Below are 18663 nucleotides of genomic sequence, written 5' to 3'. Positions count from 1 at the left end.
GTATACAGTGAACACCCATGGTAGCATCAGTTAAGAATTCAAAAGATGCCTTAAATTGGAGAAATCTGCTGTCAAAGACCTTTTTAAAGTACTAAAGAGCAATCATGTCATTGAAACACTAAAATGTGCTTGGTCTAAGCCCTGCTATTTTCCCTTGCTTTGTATGCAGAAGTTGGGCAGTGACTAAGGAAGCCCTGGAGAAGTAGTTTCCAGGACAGCATAATGTGACATGAGTTTTAGAAGGCACTTTTTTCCTCTCAACTCATATTTCATACCTCATTAGCTGTATGACAAGATGCTACCTCTCTTCCCCACCAGAGGTTTTTCCTTCTGTTCAGTAAACATTGATTGTTTTCTTCTTATGTGTGATGTATGCCTCACCCACTTACTGCCAGTGAGTCCCTTCTGACTTCTGGCCCCTCCATAACATACACTTATGTGGCTACAAATCTGTTCATTCTATTTTGTTATGAATTTTTCACAGTTATGTTCAAGTAACTCTTAAATTGATACCTTTATCCAGGTGTCAGAAATGTCACCTTGGCTTAAACATAGAATTGAGAACTTATTTTTGCCATCCTTGACATATAAATTGAATCGAGCATGAAAATAAATGTCAGAGAAACAGATGGGTATATGTGTTCCAATTTTAGGACTAACTATTGAAACAGCAAATGTCTGCTATCTGAGGAAATTTCCCCCAGCATATTCTTATTTAACAGTGAGGGGTCTTTTAGTCTCTCTTTACTCCATAGACTGATAAAGTAGCTCATTCCAGAAGTACAGAATTTGCAGGCTTAACAATCACCGTGTGATTGGTGTGGACAACTGAAATTTGGGAAGCAGCACTTTTCCCACCTAAACCTTCTTTAAGCCACTTCTAGAAGCTTCATTAATTCAAAGCAAAGTGAGCAATCTTTGTGGAAAGTAAAGTAACTGCTTCTCATTAGGCTGTTCTTGGGCTTAATAGTCTAGTGTCAGTGCACTTGTTGGCTGTTGTGGGTCAAACCCTGACTCACAGCAGGCCTGTGTGCAACAGCACAAAATGCACCCTACTTCTACTTTTTGCATCTTGTACTGCTGCAAATAGCACAACTTTGCTTGCTGAAAGTGAGGAGGACTGGAAGCTCTTATTTCAGAAGATCGAAGACAACAGGCTTCAGGGTGGATTACATTTCAATGTCAAGAGAATGAAGATTCTTATCACTGGACCGATAGACAACATCATGAAAGGTGGAGAAAAGATTGGAACTGTCAATGACTTCAACTTACTTGGATTCACAATTAACACACTTGGTAGCAGCAGTCAGGAAAGTTTGCAGTCAGCGACCTCTCCAAATTATTAAGGAGTAACGATGCCACTTTGAGAACTACGGTACAGCTGACATAGTCTTTCTGATCACTTGCTTTGCATCTAAGAGCTGGACAGTGAATAAGGATGACAAGAATTGATGCCTTTGAGCTATGGTGTTGGAGAATAATGCTGAACATCCCATGGTCAGACAAAAGAACAAAGATCCCTTGGAGAGGGTGCACCAGAGTGCACTTTGGAGGCAAAGGATGATGAGGCTCTGCCTCACATACTTCAGGCATGTTGCTGGGAGGGGTTATTCCTTGGAAAGGGACATGATACTGGGAAAGGTAGAGGGTCAGTGAAGGAGAGGATGACCTTCCACCAAGTGGACTGACATGGTGACTGCCACAATGGGCTCTACTATGTTACAAAGTGTGATGATGGCACAAGATAGAACAGGGTTCAGATCTTTTGTTCATAGGGTTGTTATGGGTCATACTTGACTGTACTTAACAACAATAGCAACTGCTGAAAATGGAACCGTTGTAATCAATAATTCATTTACTTATTTTCAGAAGTAGATTAATAGACCTTTCTTCCTACTCTGTCTTACTCTGGAAGCTCTTCTGAAACCAGTTCTACATCAGAGCAGCACAGAAGCTTCTGCTGATGGGTGGAGGCTGTGCATGTGGTTAACTGGCCAGAAGTCTAACCCAAGGCTCCCTCATGGAAGGCAAGAATCTGCCACTGAGATAACACTGCCCCTCCAATTGCCTAGTAAAACTAGATAATATAATCCTTTTTCAAGAAGTTAGAGGGAGGGTCCCAGAAGTCCATGTATCAAAATTCCTAAAATAAACTCTGGATTAAATATTGTAATGATTTTGACAAGGGAAAAAGGGAAAAGATAACAAATGAATAAAGGTAGTTGAGTTTTAATACCAGTGTGTCTTTCACCAGTAGTGTGGGGTTGGATGGGTTGAGCAACGGCTTAAATCTCCCTGACTTAGTTTTCTCACTTCTATCATAGGTGACAAAGTCATTGGTGGCCTTAGAGCATGTGGAATGAACTCCTTGTTTCTAGTGTCAGACAAGTTAGGTTCAGAAATCAGCTCAGCCACCCAGGCTGAGTTCCACAGTCTGAGTCTCAGTTTCTTCACCTGTAGAATAGAGATAAAGAAGGGGCATATAATGAAAAAGTGGTGTGGTAGGCTTCCTATGCATTGTGTCTAATTTTATAAGCCACACGATGGGTAATTGGATGTTTTTTAATTGCTGTTTTAATGATAAGGCCTAATTAATTCCTTTCAGACAGTCCTTTCCTTCATCTGTTCCAAATTCATTATCTATCACTCTTCTTCTGATATCCCCCTATATTAATCCTATTTTATAACAGCAGTCTTATACAAGATTTTTCCTTTTGTAATTGAGATATTTTACTCAATGTAATGTCTTCCAGACTCAACCATATATAGTGTTTTACAAGTTCATGGTTTTTCAGTGCTGTGTAATATTCCTTTGTATGAATGTACCACAGTTTTTCTATCCATGTGTTGTTGATGAGCACTTGGATTGCTTCCATCTCTTCACTATTGTAAGTAATTTAGATTTTTTTATGTACAAAGGAAGTTCTGGTGGTGTAATCTGTAAGAAGCTGTGCTGCTATCCCAAAAGCCATGCCTTTCTAACAATTTGAATCAGTCAGCAGTTCTATGGGAGAAAGACAAGCACTCTCATGTAATTTGCAGTCTTCAGAAAACCTGCTGGATGGCCAGTATGAGTTGGTTCTGACTTGACTAAAATGAGAGAAAGAGACTCTTTAAGTGTATGTGAAGGAGAATTGATGCCTTTGAGCTGTGGTGCTGGAGAAGAGTATTGCGAATACCATGGACTGCTAGGAAAACAGATAGATTCATCTTGGAAAGGGTTAAACTGGGTGGCTCCTTGGAGGCAAGGATTCTGAGGCTTCGTCTAACATACTTTGGACATGTTGTAAGGAGGGACTGTTCCTTGGAGGAGGACATCATGCTTGGGAGGGTGGAGGGACAGCACAGGAGGGGAAGGCCCTCTATGAGGTGAATTGATTCAGTGACTGGGATAATTGGGATGGGAGTGTCAGAGACAGTGCGATTGGCACAAGACAGAGTAGAGTTTAGAGCTGTTGTACATAGGGTCGCTATGAGTCACAAGCGACTAGATGGCACATAACAACAACAACAACATATGAAATATTTAATGATAATTAAGAGATTTAATAATGGAGTCAGATAGTAGTCAGGGAGCACAGGTGGCCTAGTGTGGTAAGAAGCTGCACTGCAAACCCAAAGGCACGCATTTCAAATCCACCAGCTGCTCCATGGGAAAAGGATGGGCAGTCTCCCCTGGTGCCATTTACTGACTCTGAAAACATGCTGGAGCATCTGCTATGGATAACTTCCAACTCATCATCAACAACAACAATAACCCTTAGGAAAGTCTTTAGTGTAAGTAAGATAATCATACATTGTAGCTGAGAATGGGTACAGTAAATGCTTTATAAATGTTATTTGTAAAAGCCCTTTCCCAGTTTTTTAATAATTTTCCTAGCCTACTAACTTTTTGTTTGTTAACTGATTTTTTAAAAAAATAGGTTTGTGAAAATGAAAGTGCATGTGCATTTATGAAAGATAATATTTCACATTTTAATGTGTAAAAGTTAGATGAACTTTGTACGTGGTAACGTTGGATTTTCTTGGCCACGTGAGAAAAAGTTAATATTCACTTGGACTTTCTTAAGAATATTAATAGTGTGCCTATTGAACCAAGCTTAGAAAATGACAGTGTTTTCCAGAGAGAGGAGCACTTGTGACCCAGTGGATGACATTGGGTAAGTGCTCAGCCGCTGACTGAGGGGCTGGTAGTTGGGAACTCACTTGCCACTCTCTGGGAGGAACGGTGACAGTCCGCTTCCATCAAGATTGTTGTTGTTGTTGTTATGTGCCGTTGAGTTGCTTGCAATTCATAGCGACCCTATGTACAACAGCCCTAAACTCCGCTCTGTCCTGTGCCAATCGCACTGTCTCTGATACACCCATCGCGATTACCCCAGTCACCGAATCAATCCACCTCATAGAGGGCCTTCCCCTCCTGCACTGTCCCTCCACCCTCCCAAGCATGATGTCCCTCTCCAAGGACCTGTCTCTCCTTGCAACATGTCCAGAGTATGTTAGACGAAGCCTTAGAATCCTTGCCTCCAAGGAGCCACCCAATTTAACCCTTTCCAGGATGAATCTGTTTGTTTTCCTAGCAACCATGGTACCCTCAATACTCTTCTCCAGCACCACAGCTCAAAGGCATCAATTCTCCTTCTATCCTCCTTGGTCATTGTCCAACTCTCTGATGCATAACAAGTGATTGCGAAGACCATGGCCTGTATCAGACGCACCTTAGTCTCCAGAGAGACACCATTGCTCTTCAGTACTTTGGAGAGGTCCCTAACAGCAGACTTTCCCATGATTACAAACTTGGAAATATGTGAGCCAGTTCTACTCTGCCCCATCACATCACATCACAATGTGCCAGAACCAACTTGACAGCAGCAGTTTGATTTGGGTATTTTAAAGGCAGGAAACATCTTCAGCTTAACCAGTGGCAGCTTGGGCATTCCATCAGCGTCCTGGCATCAGTAGTGAAGGTTGGCAGCCACTTCTCTCTGACTTCCTCATCTATTAGTTGCTTGTCCCCAGCATTTCTGTAAGAGAGATAAAACAATTGAACTTGATTCCTTTTTTCTGTAAAAACAAGTTATTTCTTAAGTTTTCAACTCTAAAATTAAGAATCTGCCCTCAAACAATGTGTCAAATTTGTTGTCCCTGTTCTTAAAGCACTTATAATTTAATGCCAGTTGGGAAAGGTCTTGTTTTGGGATTTCAGTCACATAGTACAATTTCAGTATCCTTTTTAGAATTCAAAAGGCCAGAGTCCACATCTCCCCACCAAGCTTGTCTGCTTATAAGAACCTCACCCAGGCTTTCACCAGTATGTCCCAAAGACACCACTCCCATGAGATGCCCAGTGAGGATAGAGTTCCCTGGGAGATAGACACTTCATCCCCTATTTCCCTTAAGAGCTTCACTAGCCTGTACATTTTGAAATGTCTTGTGGGATTCTGCAAGCTAATTTACCTCATAACACTTTTTGGGGAATGGAGGCATGTCCTTGTGAAAATCCTGAAGGCTAGTACCACAGTGTCTGCTTTGGGATCTACTGACTGAACAGTTAGTGGGTACTGAGAAATATCAAGGAATACATGATGATGATGATGATGATGACGACGATGGACTTTCTCAGCAATTACAGCAATTAGCTCAGTTTGTCTCATTTATCTTTACCGCATCCTGTAATCTTGAAATATAAATTGATATACTCACCACCAGTGATTAGTGATGATGATTGGATGAAGTCTTTTCATTTAAAGCAATATTGCTGACATTTTAATATATATTTACTCTTTTTATAGAAGAATAAAAATGACTACTATATACTGCTCTTTCTGCTCAAAATTTGTAACACTGTCCCATTGAAAGCTCATAGTAGTGCCATGACTTGTCTTTGTTCAGTACTTGAGGGCATTGGTACTTGGAGAGATGAAGTGACCACACATCCAGGGCCACACAAGCAATCATGGGTAGGTCTGTGCCAGAATCTACGGTCCTACATATTATGTTCTTTTGCCTCATTTCTGATGAGTAAGAACTAACTCATAACAGACCTTCAATGAGTTTTCAGAGGCTATCAATCACCTGGGAGGAGATTGCCCGTCTTGCCCTTTAGGGACCAGTTATGGACTCAAACTACCCACCTTTGGGTTATTGGTGTAACTCTATCCACTAGGTCACCACAGCTCCCAGTGGTTTAAATAGTGCTTTTAAATATCTTAACATCGAAATTGTGCATATATTTGCACACAATAAATAGCCCTGGATAGATCTTCCTGAGTTAATACATTTTATACATTCAGACTACCCCTTTGTAATACTTTGAACAGATAGGAAACATTTTGAGAATTTCTGTGGAGACATTTGACAATAAATCCCTTTGTGTTTCCTTTTATTTTACTTTCAAATGTCTTTCATATTCTGTGGCAAAAGCAATATCTTCATTAAGTTACCAGCCATATGTTTGCATCTGTTTTACAAGCAGTAAGAAGAAGGTTTGAAATGATTGTTGTCACACAGTGTTGTCAGAACTTGATTTTGTGTTTCTGCTCCCTAGCTGTGGCCCTCTTTTAGTACAAGATTCTTAATAACCTCTTCAGAAAACTGAAAGTAAGTTATTAAAAAGATTTTTATTACTGATTCTGTTTAACTTTTGTGCTCTTAAATAGTCTCTTCAGCCCTCTGTCTTTGCTTTTCCATGTCTTCTCTGGCAACACACAAAGGAAAAGCTAAGCACAACTGGAGAAGCGCAAAGTTGAGGAGACAGTTTGAGTGATGTGGGATGAAATGAGTGATACCTTGGGAAACCTCTTTGCCTTTCTGTCAGACAAAGAGCTCTGTAATAATTGTAGGCTCCTCTTTGTGGTTGCAAAGACTGTAGTCATCAGGAACTACGGGATCTTGGGCATAGGAAGACATTTTTCTCACACCCACACAGTGATGACTGTGTATGTGCGGAGGCCTGAAGTGACTTGAATACAAGAAGAGCACCCATACACCTATAATGAAACCAGAGTTCTAGAAATGATTTCACTCGTATGCAGTATTTCTCAAACTGTAAGTCGTGACTCAGTAGTCGGCAATGAAATCAATTTGGCACAACCGGAATACTTTTACTAAAAATAAAATTAAATCAAATTAAATAATTCAAGAATATTACAGTGCGTTACAGATAATAAAAAGATTGTGTCATTAATATGTTACTTTCCTAGGCTGTGATGAAGAAGTCTGCCTTTTATCTGTATATCTTAAAGTTTAAAGGCTTTTATCTTACTCTAGTGAATAGTTAGTAATCTAAAATAATTAAGCAAATAACTAATCTTCCTTTTATCCCACTCCTAAAATTTTCTAACAAATGTGACTCAGTTAAAAGGTTTTTTGTTTGTTTTTTTGAAAGCCTGTATCATATGTTTTAGTATTGTGGAACTTAGTTCATAGCACATTTATCTTGCTTTTCTGTTCTTGTGGAATATTGTTCCTTATCAAAGGCAAATAGTCTTTTAAGGAAGTTATTGTTTTCCTTTCATGGTGAGTGGAATTAGAGCAGACTAAATAAAAGGGTTGATTCATGTAGACAAGCTTCTAGGATTTCTTTTAAGTGTGTTTAGAAAATACTCTATTTCCAGGACTACTACATACCCCACTGCCATCAGTTTGATTCTAATTAATAGTTGGAATCTATAGAACAGAATAGAACTGTCCCGGGAGGCCTCCAAGGCTGTGATCTTTGTGAAAGGCAGCTCTGGTGACATAAGGAGTTGTACTCACCCCAATGCTGAGCTGCGTAGCCTAATAGAATCTACCAGGAGCTCTGAGGGAGAAGGGCCCTTTTCTCTGTACTATTTACAGCCTCAAACCCAGTGGACAGTCAGCTTTGACTTGGTTCTAACTTGATGGCAGTGAGCCAGGAACCTTTGCCAGAAACATCTTTCTCCTGTTATGTGCCCAGTGGGTTAAAATTACCACCTGTGTAGGCAGCAGTTGAGCTGCTTAGTGTTTTAACCACTGTACCCCCAAGACTCCTTGCCTCCTGGATGCCAGAAGTTGAAAAGTAAGTGTATGCACAGCCGAGAGTTTCAGACATCTGGAGAGGAATTGTTGAACCCAAATAGCTGTTTTGATACCTATCACTTTACCCTAAGGAATTGTTAACATGGCTTTGTTTCCATGACTATGAATTTCTTAAACTAAGAATCATATATTAGCAAGTTGCTACCTATTTGCTGAGTACATTTAAAAAAAATTATTGTTGTGAAATACATAAAACAAAATACTTGAAGTCCTATCCTTTTTATGCATACATTTGAATGACATTAATCATATTCTCCAGGCTGTGCAATTTTGGGTGGGACTCAGTTCAATCCAGGACAGTCCTTATGTATTTGTCTATTCTGAATATTTCATGTAATGGGATACAGTATTCCTTCTCCCTTTTGTATTTGACTTATTCAGTATGGCTTTCAAGGCTTATCCATGTATCAGAACTTATTCTCTCTCTCTCTCTTGCTCTCTCTCTCTCTCTCTCTCTCTCTCTGTGTGTGTGTGTAGCACATTTTATTCATTCACTCATCTGTTAATGGACACTTGGCTTTTCTCATTTTCTGTCTGTTGTGCATAATGTTACAATGCACCTTTATGTTTTTTAAGTTTTCTAATATATTTTTAAAGTATGAGCTTTCATTTGCCAAATCTTCTCTGTTATCATTTATCTTGCCCCTTTATTTTTGCTGACGTACGCTAAGACATACTATAAACTTTGTCATTACAGCCTTGAAACTCTTCATGCATCTCTATGTTTTATATGACCTAGAAGCTCTGGTGGCCTGCTAAGGAGTTGCCCCACCACCCCAAAGTTGAGCATTTTGAATCCACCAGTTGCTCCGAGGGAGAAAGATGGACTGTGTTTTCCTGTACAATTTATAGCTTCTGAAAATCCACTGGAGGTTCCGTTATGAATCAATTCCGACTTGACAGCACATAACAACTAAAGTTAATGCTACTTTGGTATTATTTATCAACTTACTCATCTATTTTAAAATGCTTTTTAAGGTTGGATTTTTGAATCAGGATTTCAGCTAGAACCTCTTGTTGTTTGTTGTGGTTTTTAAGTTTCCTTTCATCTAAAAGAAATACTTTTTATGTGTGCATATTTATACTACTCATTGAGGAACAAACTGAGTCAGTTGTACCTAGAAATTTGCTGCCTGCACTTGCCTGATGACTTACACTGGCATCAATAAACTTGTATTTCATCCTCAGCTTCTTGCCGTTAGACCACCATAGTGACTCTAAAAACAACAGAACTGAACGCAGTCCTGTCCTGTGCCATCTTTATCTCTAACTCTCTTGAGCCCATTGTTACAGTCACTGTGTGCCCACCTCATTGAGAGTCTTCCTTACTTTCACCAACCCCTCACCACTCCAAACATGATGTCTCTTTCCAAGGAATAGCCTCTCCTAGCCACAAGCACAAAGTATGAGAGGTGAAGCTTCACCATCTTCACTTTTAAGGAACATTGTGGCTGCACTTTTTCTAAAACATATCTGTTCGTCCTTTTGACAATCCATGGGAGTGATAAACCTGATCCTTTCATTTTAAAGTTCTTTACCAACCATCCACCAAATGGTTTTACTGTTCATCAATTACTATTTCAGTCACGTCTCTTCAGAACACTGTTCATTTTAATAGAAGATTATTATGATAGTTTCTAAAGGGAAGTCTCACAGGGCAAGACTTCAGTGGTTTTCTTAGGAGTAAATATAAACACATATGTGTTATATAATCAAATGAGAAAAGGAGACAAAAATGATTTTAAAGTCCTGGTACTGTAGCTACATCACCTGGGAGTTCTAGTTTGAGAATTAAACAGTTGTTAAATAGCATTAGTGTAGGTTTACTACAAAGTATTTTTCTACTCTTCAAAAAGCCATCTGTAAACTGGGATGCTTGGATCATGAAGCCTTCATACCGCCATGCCATGCTCCTTAGTCAATTAAGAGAGACTTTAAAAAAAAGATTTGGCACAGACACATTTTAGAAGTATATAAAGTGGTGGTGGTTGTTGTTAAGTGCCATCAAGTCGTAGGTTACCCTGTGAATGAAAAACCTGACCGCTTGTATAACTTTTATCCTTTCTCCAGGTAGTCTTACAAATAAAAATCACTTATTGGTTGTTGAGGGAGCTAAGGTGGCTTGATGGTAAGGAATTGCATTGTGAAAGCAAAGTTATGCAGCTCACATCCATCAGCTGCTCCACAGGAAAAGGTAGACAAACCTCCTCCTGTGTGACCAACTGCCTCTGAAAACACACTAGAGGGTCGGTTCTGACTAGATAGTTCACAACATTGTTATTCCATGTAGACCTTTTTCTTACGTCTTTGGCTAGACCCTTTATTTAATTAAAAATAATTTAAATAGAAGAAATACACTCAAGATAACAAAATGCAAATAGTGTAGAAAAATATACAGTAGTGAGTAGGCAACAAACTTAACCAAAGAGGTTTTTTTTTTTCCTTTAATTAAACTTTTCTTTTGAGATACCTTAGATCCCATATATCATTCATATAAGGAATAGCACAGGGAGATGTCATATACTTTAACCCAGTTTCTTTCCGTGATAACATCCTGTCAATTACAATACATTATCACAAACAGGATATTGACAGTGATACAGTCTAGATACAGAACAGGAACTGATACAATTTTGAATAACGTTAGTTTTCTTCCTCATGTGTGATTCTCTGACTTCTCTTGATTAGAGAGTTGAGCTCCCTGAGTGTCAGACTGAGGTCATGGAATAGCATTTCTGTTTTTTCTATCTGCCCTATTCATATGATACTGTAGGCATTGTCTCTCTCTAGCACTTCCTCCCCACATTTTCCCCTTTGGCATAGTTATAATTAGTCCTTTTAAGTCTTCAAACTGTGGGTGAACTATAGGGTGAAATTCCTGATATAGTTAATATCCACAGAGTAACTGTATCATATTAGTGCTTGCCACAGAAGAGGCCATAAATAGTCTGCTTCCATAGGCAAGAATGAAATGACAGCTTTTGATGATAGTTTGCTTTTTTAGTAAGTGAAGACTCTGCAGTTCCTTTGCAATTCAGTTTCTTTGGCAGAACAAAGATTCACAAGGTTTCATTCTGATAATAAAAGGAAAAGGAAAAAAGTTGCCAGTGAGACACAGATGTCCCACTCAAGGTCATGATGGGAATATCAGCGACTTAACCCTGTCCCAATGATGCTACCTGAAATGTGTTTCCTTTTTGGTTTTATAATAGAAATGGTTGAAACAAAGTAGATTTACAAAGTTGACTAAAAGTGACACCATAAAATTGTCCTTTGTCATGATGTGTAGTTTTGGTGAAAAAAACCAACTAACTATAGTAAGTAGTAACTATGTGTATGTTGATTCACATCGAATTGCTTCCATTTTTACTTTGTTTTTGGAAAAAAAAAGTTTCTCCTTTTCTACTCGTGTTAGAAGAGACAAAAGGAAGCACTTAACAAGGTAATTTCTTTGTGTCTAGGAGAAGTTTCCACTGTGTCTATATTTCTGTATTTTTGTTATTATAAACTAGTTACCTGAGAGTTGCTCTGTGTCAGGGTGTCCACAAATGCATAAGGTGTGTGACATGGACCAGTGATGAGCTAGGCATTTTAATCTTCTTTAAAAGGGAATTTTATGAGGGAGCTCTGTTGGCCTCATGGCAAGAAGCTGCACTGCAATCCCAGAGGTACACGGTTTGAATCCACCAGATGCTTTGTACCAGTCAGATATGATTTGATGGTAAACGCACACACACACACACACACACACACACAAAATCTGTCACTGATCTAATGAGAATTCCTGACTAGTGTTGCTCTGTATTTTTGAGAAACTAGAAATTGAATTTTTCAGTAATATCATTAAAAATCCAAAACCCATTGTCATCAAATCAATGCCAATGCACAGTGACCCTACAACACAGAAAAGAACTATCCCATAGAGTTCCCTTTGAATTGGGATGTGGGGGAAGGATATTGCCTCTATACTGGACTGTTAGAAGAACAAACAAATCTGTCTTAGAAGAAGTGATGTCAGTGTACTTAATTAGAAGCAGGGGTGATGAGACTTCCTTGCATGTGCAGTGAGCATGTTACCAGGAAGGAGAAGGTTATTATGCCTGGAAAAGTATTTGTTGTTATGTACCAGTGACTTGGAACCAACCTGTAGCTAACCCTCTCAATAGGTTTTCAAAGGCAGAAAATTACACGGAAGGAGATTGCCCATCTGTCTTCTACAGAGCAGCTGGTAGATTTAAACTACATGCCATTGGGTTGTCAGCACAACTTGCCACGAAGCCTCCAGAGAGCTCTTTTGTTAAAATAGAGAGTGAGTGAAAAAGAGGAAAACACTAATAATTTAGCTGTCACTTCAAGCTCAACTAAATTTACAACCTTTGCCCTGGAACTTTCTATCTCTGGACTGTCCTCTCTCTAAATCAGCAACAGCTTTCTAATCATTTATAGACTCAAAATCTTGGAGCTTTCCTCCTCCTGTTGTTTCCTATTATCACTGGTATGAGCTTTAATTTTCCATCTGAGTTTCCCCATATCGTTTTTTTCTCTTTCGTGCCCTTCCAGCTACTCCCTCCCCAGACCTGACACTGCCCCCCTGTTCCAGAGCCCTTCTTTACTCTAGCTCTTTTGGTTATTACACAATTAGATTGATCTTGACATTTCAAATACTTCTTCTGTTATCTCCCTACTCAAAAGCGTCCCTAATTTCCTATTGCCTAAGGTGTAAATTCCTCAACTTCTTTTTCCTGGACCTCAAAGGATCATAGTAGCTTTATCTTCACCAGTCTTATCTAACATGCCCCCACCCTTCCCTTTGGCATAGTGTTATGTGTAGGGCTGCTAACCAAAAAAATGGTCAGCAATTGACCAGAGGCTCCAAGGGAGAAAGATGGGCCTTCAAAATTGGATGGAGAACCATGGTGAGTAAGAATCAATTCTACAGCAGTGGGGCTTGGGGGAAACACAGAGCTGCTAGCTTTCTTGTCTTGTGAGAGATTATTTGTTTTAGTTTTGGTTTTTTAGTCATTCATTCATTCATTCATTGTTGCACTTTTATTCATTCATTCATTCATTGTTGCACTTTTATTCATTCATTCATTGTTGTACTTTTTTTTCCCTCCCTTTCACTCTCCCCCGGCCCCCAGTCCACTTTGCAATGCACATCTTGTTCCAAATTATTGCCATACATAAGATGCTTAATCATATATTCCTTTCAGAAAGTTCTTCCCCTTTGTGAGAGGAATAATAAATTAGATCCTTTCCCTTTCCCAGGGCTGCTGAGATACTGGGTGGATTCTAAGGTTGGGTAGCTATTTATTTCATTTGCTTGTTTAAGGTCAAGATCAGCCTGAGGCTATATTATTGTTGTTGTTGTTGTTATGTGCAGTGGAGTCGCTTGCTCATAGCGACCCTATGTACAACAGCCCTAAACTCCACTCTGGCCTGTGCCATTCGCACCATCTCCTACACCCATCCCAATTGCTATATTAGAAGGAAGTAAAGGAAAAATGAAAGAGGTTTCCTTTTTAGCTGCCAGTGAGACACCCTGCTCAATGACAGCAGACCATAGTGATCCATAGAGTTTATGCTGACTGATTTTCAGAAGTGAAATGTGTTACTTTTTTGAAGAAAAGGCAACCACTGTGTTCCTTGGAGCAGAGATCATGAAGCTTCGTGTCCTGTATTTTGAACAAGTTGTTACTAGAGGCTCTTCCTTGGAAAGGAACATCATACGGAAGAGGGTCAAGGAAGGATAGGAAGAGGAGATGAATTGATACACTGTGTCAGTGGATTCCGGTGTATCAAGGATGATAAGAATGGTGCAGGATAGGACAGATAGGGTCCTCTGAATCACATTTGACTCCAGGGCAACAGCAAGTGAACTTCTCTTTAGTCAGAGAAGAGGCTTTGTTAGCTACCTCTGAGTCAGCAGAGACTCTGAAGACACCAAGCACAATGAGATCAGACTGTAGCAATCCACAGAGTTTTAACTCCCTGATTTTCAAAAGCAGATCCATAGCACAAAAGTTCCCACTACAAGATAAATTCCACCATTAAACTACCAGTGCCCTCAGGAAAGAGGCTTAGGAAGGGAATCTGCAAAGGAGGATGGGAGGGAGGCTTCAGAATCCCAATTTGTGTACCCAAGATGGAGCTTCATACTTAAATGTGGAGCAACTCCCGTTCAGCTTAGAGCGTTTCCTTCCCGGTGGATTCTTGCTTCCTGTCCCTCCTGCTGACATTGGGAAGTCTTGTTTTATCCATATGGGCCAGTGCTAACGCTAATATTATAGTCTCACTCCCGTGCAAGCTCATTCACCATGCAGCTCACCCAGCTGTGCATGGTCACGTTTAGAAAAACCTTCAGATAATTTATTCTTTTAGGGGAAGTGCTTATAATTCATGGAAATTTATTGTCTTCTTCCTCTGCATTCCTAAGGCACTGTATATAGACTCCTGATATAGCACGCAGCACCTGCTATCAGGCAAATGTGGAACTGTCTTCCGTTACAGTAAGAGTGCCTCCATCTAGCTGATATTCTTTAAAGATTCATTCCGAGTCTATCAGAAGTCATCATGATTGTGACTGTGACTGAGTGAGATGCATGTTGAGTGATTGATAGACAACAGCGAAATGACAAGGCTTCCCAACCTAAGTTTTAGGTTCTGTCAGAAGTGTTCTGTAGACAGTATCACATTTAATCAGGACAGCCGCCTTCTGAAGTGCGTCATAGTGTTTTCTCTTTCCAAGGTCTTATCTAACATTGACTGGTGGGATGGCTTGCTAACAAAACTACAAATGTCAAGGGCCTACTGTAGAGATTTAAATGAATGAATTGATCAATAGATGATTGGAAATAGTAATATGATTAAGTAATGTATTTACTAAGGGGGAACTCTGATGGCCCTAGTGGCAAGAAGCTGCACTGCAATCTTGAAGGCATGCAGTTCCAGGCCACCAGCTGCTCTACAGGAGAACGATGGGCAGTCTCCTTCTGTGTGATTAACTGCCTCTGAAAACTCACCGGAGAATCAGCTATGGGTTGGTTCTGACTCTGCGATACACAACATAATAAATAACAAGGGCTATCTCTTCTACTGTATGAAAGATTTTCATCATCAATGTTGAGATGAGTAAACTGGGAAGCAAAAGCTAGAATAAATGGAAACAGTGGATCCTATTTGATGATTCAATCTTCACTTTTAATCTTTTTCCTTTCTCCAAAGAAGGAATAAAATGCATAGGCATTGTACTAGAGTCTTGCAGTCCTAGAGTCTTTAGAGTGAATTTTACTTATTCTTTCACCTTTTTTTTTTTTTTTAACAGGTGATGGTTGTGGCCACATAGTGACCTATCAGGACAGCGGTACAATGACATCTAAGAATTATCCTGGGACTTACCCCAATCACACTGTTTGTGAAAAGACTATTACAGTACCCAAGGGGAAGCGACTGATTCTGAGGTTGGGCGATTTGGATATCGAATCCCAGACTTGTGCTTCTGATTACCTTCTCTTCACCAGCAGTTCAGATCAGTATGGTAAGGGTTCTTCTGATAACTTGGGATTTGGGACATAGGGCAATTAGTGTGTTTATATATAGCCTGGGAATATTGGAAGAGAAATTGACTTTCTGTAAAGTCTTAGGATTACTAAGATGCATATGTTTGTTTAAAGACCCACACTAACATCATCCCCCTTGTGTATGTCTCAAGAAATATGTTTGCTTTTAAAGCTTGCTGGAAAGATAGCTAAAGAGTTGTAACATTTGGCAAAAATATTTCTAGTACTTGCATTGATTTGTTCGATGAATGTTTGTTAACCATTGACATTGCATTCTAGGTACTCTAAAAAACTGGGATACAGTAGTTAAACAAAAAAAAACTAACACAAAAGCCAAAGTCCTCCCTCATAGGGCTTACATTTGAGTGAGTGAAGAGGAGAGGGGTAGAAAATAAACATTTAAACAAATGCATCTATAATATGCGAGGTTATTGTTGCTGCTATGTACCATTGAGTCAGAGCCGATCCTTAGCTGACCCTCCAGCAGGGTTTCTGAGGCAATAAATCTTATGGGGTGAGATTGCCCATTTTTCTATCATGGAGCAACTGGTGGATTTGAACCATGTGCCTGCAGGTTGGCAGCACCTTACCACCAGGCCACCAGAGCTCACTACTACTGTTGTTACTGTTATTTGCTGTCAAGTCACTTGCGACTCATAACAACCTTATGTACAACAACCCTAAACTCTGCTCTGTCCTGTGCCAATCGCACTGTCTCCGACACACCCATCCTGATTGCCGCAGTCACTAAATCAATCCACCTCATAGAGGGCCTTCCCCTCCTGCACTGTCCCTCCATCCTACCAAGCATTATCTCTCTCTCCAAGGACCTGTCTCTCCTTACAACATGTCCAAAATATGTTAGATGGAGCCTCAGAATCCTTGCCTCCAAGGAGCTGCCCGGTTTAACCCTCTCCAGGATGAATCTGTTTTCCTAGCAGCCCATGGTACCCTCAATACACTTCTCCTGCACCACAGCTCAAAAACGTCAGTTCTCCTTCTATCCTTCCTAGTCATTGTCCAACTCTCTGATGCATAACAAGTGATTGGAAAGACCATGGCCTGTATCAGATACACCTGAATCTCCAGAGAGACACCATTGTTCTTTGGAACTTTGGAAAGATCCCTAACAGCAGACTTTCCCATCGCAGTATGTCTTTTAATTTCCTGGCTATTGGTACCAAGAGTGTTGACTGTGGAGCCAAGCAAACTAAAGCTGTGAACAATATCAATCTCTTCACCATCCATCCTGATGCTGCCAATTGATCCAGTGGTGAGAATCTTTGTCTTCTTGACATTGAGACTCAATCCATATTGAAGGCTGCACTCTTTGACCCTCTGCAATAAGCGCTTCAGGTCCTCCTCAGTTTCAGCAAGCAGGGTGTGTCATCTGCATAACAGAGATTGTTGATAGATCTTCCACCAATCCTGACCCCACATTTCTCCTCATAGAGCCCAGCCTCCCCGATAATCTGTTCTGCATACAGGTTGAAAAGGTATGGAGACAGGACACATCCCTGGCGTATGCCCTTCCCAATTTTGAACCATGCAGTGTTTCCTTTTTCTTTTCTGATGACTGCCTCTTGGTGCAAGTATAGGTTTCTCATTAGCATGATCAAGTGTTCTGGGATTCCCATTCTTCTCAGAGTCAGCCATAGTTGTTATGATCCACACAGTCAAACGCCTTTGCATAATCAATGAAACACAAATAGACATTCCTCTGGTAATCCCTGCTTTCAGCCAAGATCCATCTAACATCCGCTACAATATCCCTAGTACCACAACCCCTTCTAAACCCAGCCTGGACTTCTGGCAGTTCTCTGCTGATGTGCTGTTCCAGTCTTTTTTTGATAATCTTCAGTAGAATCTTGCTTGCATGTGACATCAATGAGATTGTTCTATAGTTTCCACACTCTGTTGGGTCACCTTTCTTTGGGATGGGAACAAATATAGATCTCTTCCAGTCAGTTGGCCAAGTGGTTGTTCTCCAGATTTCTTGGCATTACCTGGTGAGCACGTCCAGGGCAGCATCTGTTAGCTGAAATGTGTCAGTTGGTATACCATCTATTCCTGGGGCCTTATTTTTTACTATATCCTTCAAAGCAGCCTGGACTTCTTCCTTCATCACCATAGGCTCTTGCTCATATGTTGTTTCATGAAATTCTTCTGTGTCTGACAATTCCTTTTGATACAGTGACTCGGTATATTCTTTCCATCTTCTTTTAATACTACCTGGATCATTTAATATTCTACCCAAAGCATCCTTGATTATAGCAACTCAAAGTTTGAATTTGTTCTTCAGTTCCTTGAGCTTAAGAAATGCTGAGCGAGTTTGACCTTTTTGATTTTCTAACTCCAACTCCTTTACATTTCATTGTAATATTTTACTTTGCCATCCTGCGCTGCCTTTTGAAATCTTCTATTCACCTCTTTGTTGTGTTGTTGTTTGATGTCGTTGAGTCGTAGACGATTCATAGCGACCCTATGAACGAACGGCCTGAGCACTGTTAGTACATAGAGTTTCCGGAGGCAAACCATTTCGAAAGTGGATGCTGCTCCTGCTTCCAGATTCACCTCTTTAGTATCTTGAATTCTACCTTCTGCTTTGGCTTTTCTGTGCTCCAGTGCAATATTCAGAGTCTCTTCTGACATCCATTTTTGTCTTTTCTTCTTCTTCTTCTGTCTTTGCAATGTTAGTTTGCACTCTCTTGGATGATACCCTTGATATCCTCCCACAGCTCATCTGGTCTTCGCTCATTAGTGTTCAAGGCCTCAAACCTGTTCCTGAGAGAGAAGATTATTGTTGTTGACTGCTGTCGAGTTGAGCACAACTCATAGAGACCCAATGGGAAAAAAAAAAGACCTGAAGCCTTTCTGTATCATCATTTATCAAAGTTCATAGAGTTTCCAGGGGCATGTTATTTAGGAAGTAGATGCCACTTTTTTTTTATGTCATAAGGAAAATAAAACACTAAAAGGATACTGAGGGCACTCTGGCATAGTCCATGGCCAGGTCCCCTGATAATTCAAAGGCTGTGTCATT

General features: G+C 40.1%; 1 protein-coding gene across 1 annotated transcript in view; it reads left to right on the top strand.

Annotated features, from left to right (window-relative positions):
* DCBLD1 (discoidin, CUB and LCCL domain containing 1) overlaps nt 1–18663 on the top strand; it is a 97272-nt gene that overhangs the window by 15866 nt on the left and 62743 nt on the right. The window contains exon 7 of the mRNA XM_006879149.1: nt 15386–15598. Within this exon, the coding sequence (XP_006879211.1) occupies nt 15386–15598 (213 nt within the window). The remainder of the gene's footprint in view (nt 1–15385; nt 15599–18663) is intronic.

Source organism: Elephantulus edwardii, unplaced genomic scaffold (assembly GCF_000299155.1).
Source record: "Elephantulus edwardii isolate Elephantulus edwardi_28Jun2011 unplaced genomic scaffold, EleEdw1.0 scaffold00002, whole genome shotgun sequence".
Taxonomy (NCBI): Eukaryota; Metazoa; Chordata; class Mammalia; order Macroscelidea; family Macroscelididae; genus Elephantulus; species Elephantulus edwardii.
Note: the sequence above shows the minus strand (reverse complement) of the source record. Positions and strands in the feature narration are given on the sequence as shown.